This window comes from Condylura cristata, unplaced genomic scaffold (genome assembly GCF_000260355.1).
Source record: "Condylura cristata isolate star-nosed mole 26May11 unplaced genomic scaffold, ConCri1.0 scaffold00017, whole genome shotgun sequence".
Lineage (NCBI taxonomy): Eukaryota > Metazoa > Chordata > Mammalia > Eulipotyphla > Talpidae > Condylura > Condylura cristata.
This window is the reverse complement of record NW_004567118.1, coordinates 3,749,449-3,750,915: the sequence shown is the minus strand read 5'-3', so window position 1 is coordinate 3,750,915 and position 1,467 is coordinate 3,749,449. Positions and strand designations below refer to the sequence as shown.

General features: G+C 52.2%; 1 protein-coding gene across 1 annotated transcript in view; it reads right to left on the bottom strand.

The window, feature by feature from the left end:
• LOC101621885 (keratin, type I cuticular Ha1-like) overlaps positions 1-1,250 on the bottom strand; it is a 38,182-nt gene extending 36,932 nt beyond the window's left edge. Inside the window, exon 1 of the mRNA XM_004684961.1 lies at positions 969-1,250. Within this exon, the coding sequence (XP_004685018.1) occupies positions 969-1,250 (282 nt within the window). The remainder of the gene's footprint in view (positions 1-968) is intronic.
• Positions 1,251-1,467: the final 217 nt, after the last annotated feature.

Below are 1,467 nucleotides of genomic sequence, written 5' to 3'. Positions count from 1 at the left end.
CCCCAGCACCAGACTCCTCGCATAGCCCACTTCTGCCCTCTCCCAGCTCCTCCTCCTCCGCCACATGTTCCAGCAATGCTTTGCACATCGAGGTCCTATTCTTAAAACCTCCTCTCTGGCCATTTGCTCCTTCTTCTCTGTCCACCTTAGACTGTGAGCTCTGGAGGATGAAACCCCTTTAGTATTCCGTCGCTCCTGCAGCGCTGATGCTGGCACTTGGAAAAGATGAGCAAATGACTGCACCAAGTTCAAATGCCGCGGCTTCTTCCTGTACTCACTTGGCCAGAAATACAGAACAGAGCTTGGTCTGTCCCCTCGGAGAGTCCAGGGTCCGTGTAATTGGATGTGAACTCTCCTCCTGCTCCATCCCTGATCAGATATTGCCTCTTCTGGGAAGCCCTCCCTGATCTACGCTGTGCAGGAAGTCCCACCTCCTGCTGGCTCTTAGGTTATAGCCACTCCTACATCTGCGCATCTGGCCCTGGAGTCCCTCTGGTGGCTGTCTGCCCCAGGGGCTGTACCCGTTGCCTGGACATTAGTGAGGCTTCTGGAGTCAGCAGCTCTTTTGCTTTCCTCAAGACACAGTCTCTTGTCACAGTTTGGAAACATCTTTGAATATTTGAGGATGAACCAGAAATGTTCTGAATAGAAGAAATAAATGCATCTTTGTTTAATCCCATAAGCTCTGAAAACAGAACCAGGATATCTTGATAGAACTGAAGAATGAACTGTTCTGGTGTTGGGTTATGAAGCCTTGCAAGATGGCTGGGACAAGCTTTGTCCTAAGGCCAGACCCTATGCCCAGGCCCTCTTGGGCCTCCCAAATACCTTTTCCAAGATCACTAGATCACTTGCACCCAGGCCAGTGCTCTCTATGCCTTTATCACTCCACTTAGTTCTGGCTTACATCCATTGCATCTGGCTATGTTCCGTTGGAAGAACTAGTTAGTGCAGACGTGGCACCTCACCTTCTGCTGGAGGTCCTCGATGGTGCGGAAGTAGGACTGGTAGTTGGGGCTTGCGTAGGGCACCTGCTGCTGGCAGTGCTGCTGGATCTTGGACTCCAGCTCCGCGTTCTCGCGCTCCAGGTGGCGCACCTTCTCCAGGTAGCTGGCCAGGCGGTCGTTCAGGACCTGCATGGTCTCCTTCTCGTTGCCATTGAAGGCGCTGTGGCTGCCGGAGCCCCCGCAGGGCCGGGAGGAGCAGCTGGAGCGGCAGCTCAGGCTGGACTGGCAGCAGGTGTAAGACATGGTGCAAGAAGGGAGCAAGGCTCTGAAGGTGAGTTTCCAAATCTGGATCCTTCACTCTGATACAAGCCCTGGTCCTCTCTCGGCCTTTATATTCTGCCAGAGTGGGTGTGGCAATTGCACATAGGAAAAATTACCACCTTTTCCCTACTTTACCAATTTTTCCACTTATTGTTTAGCTGCCTACCATGAGTCCTTTACCTCATAAAATCTTTTACTC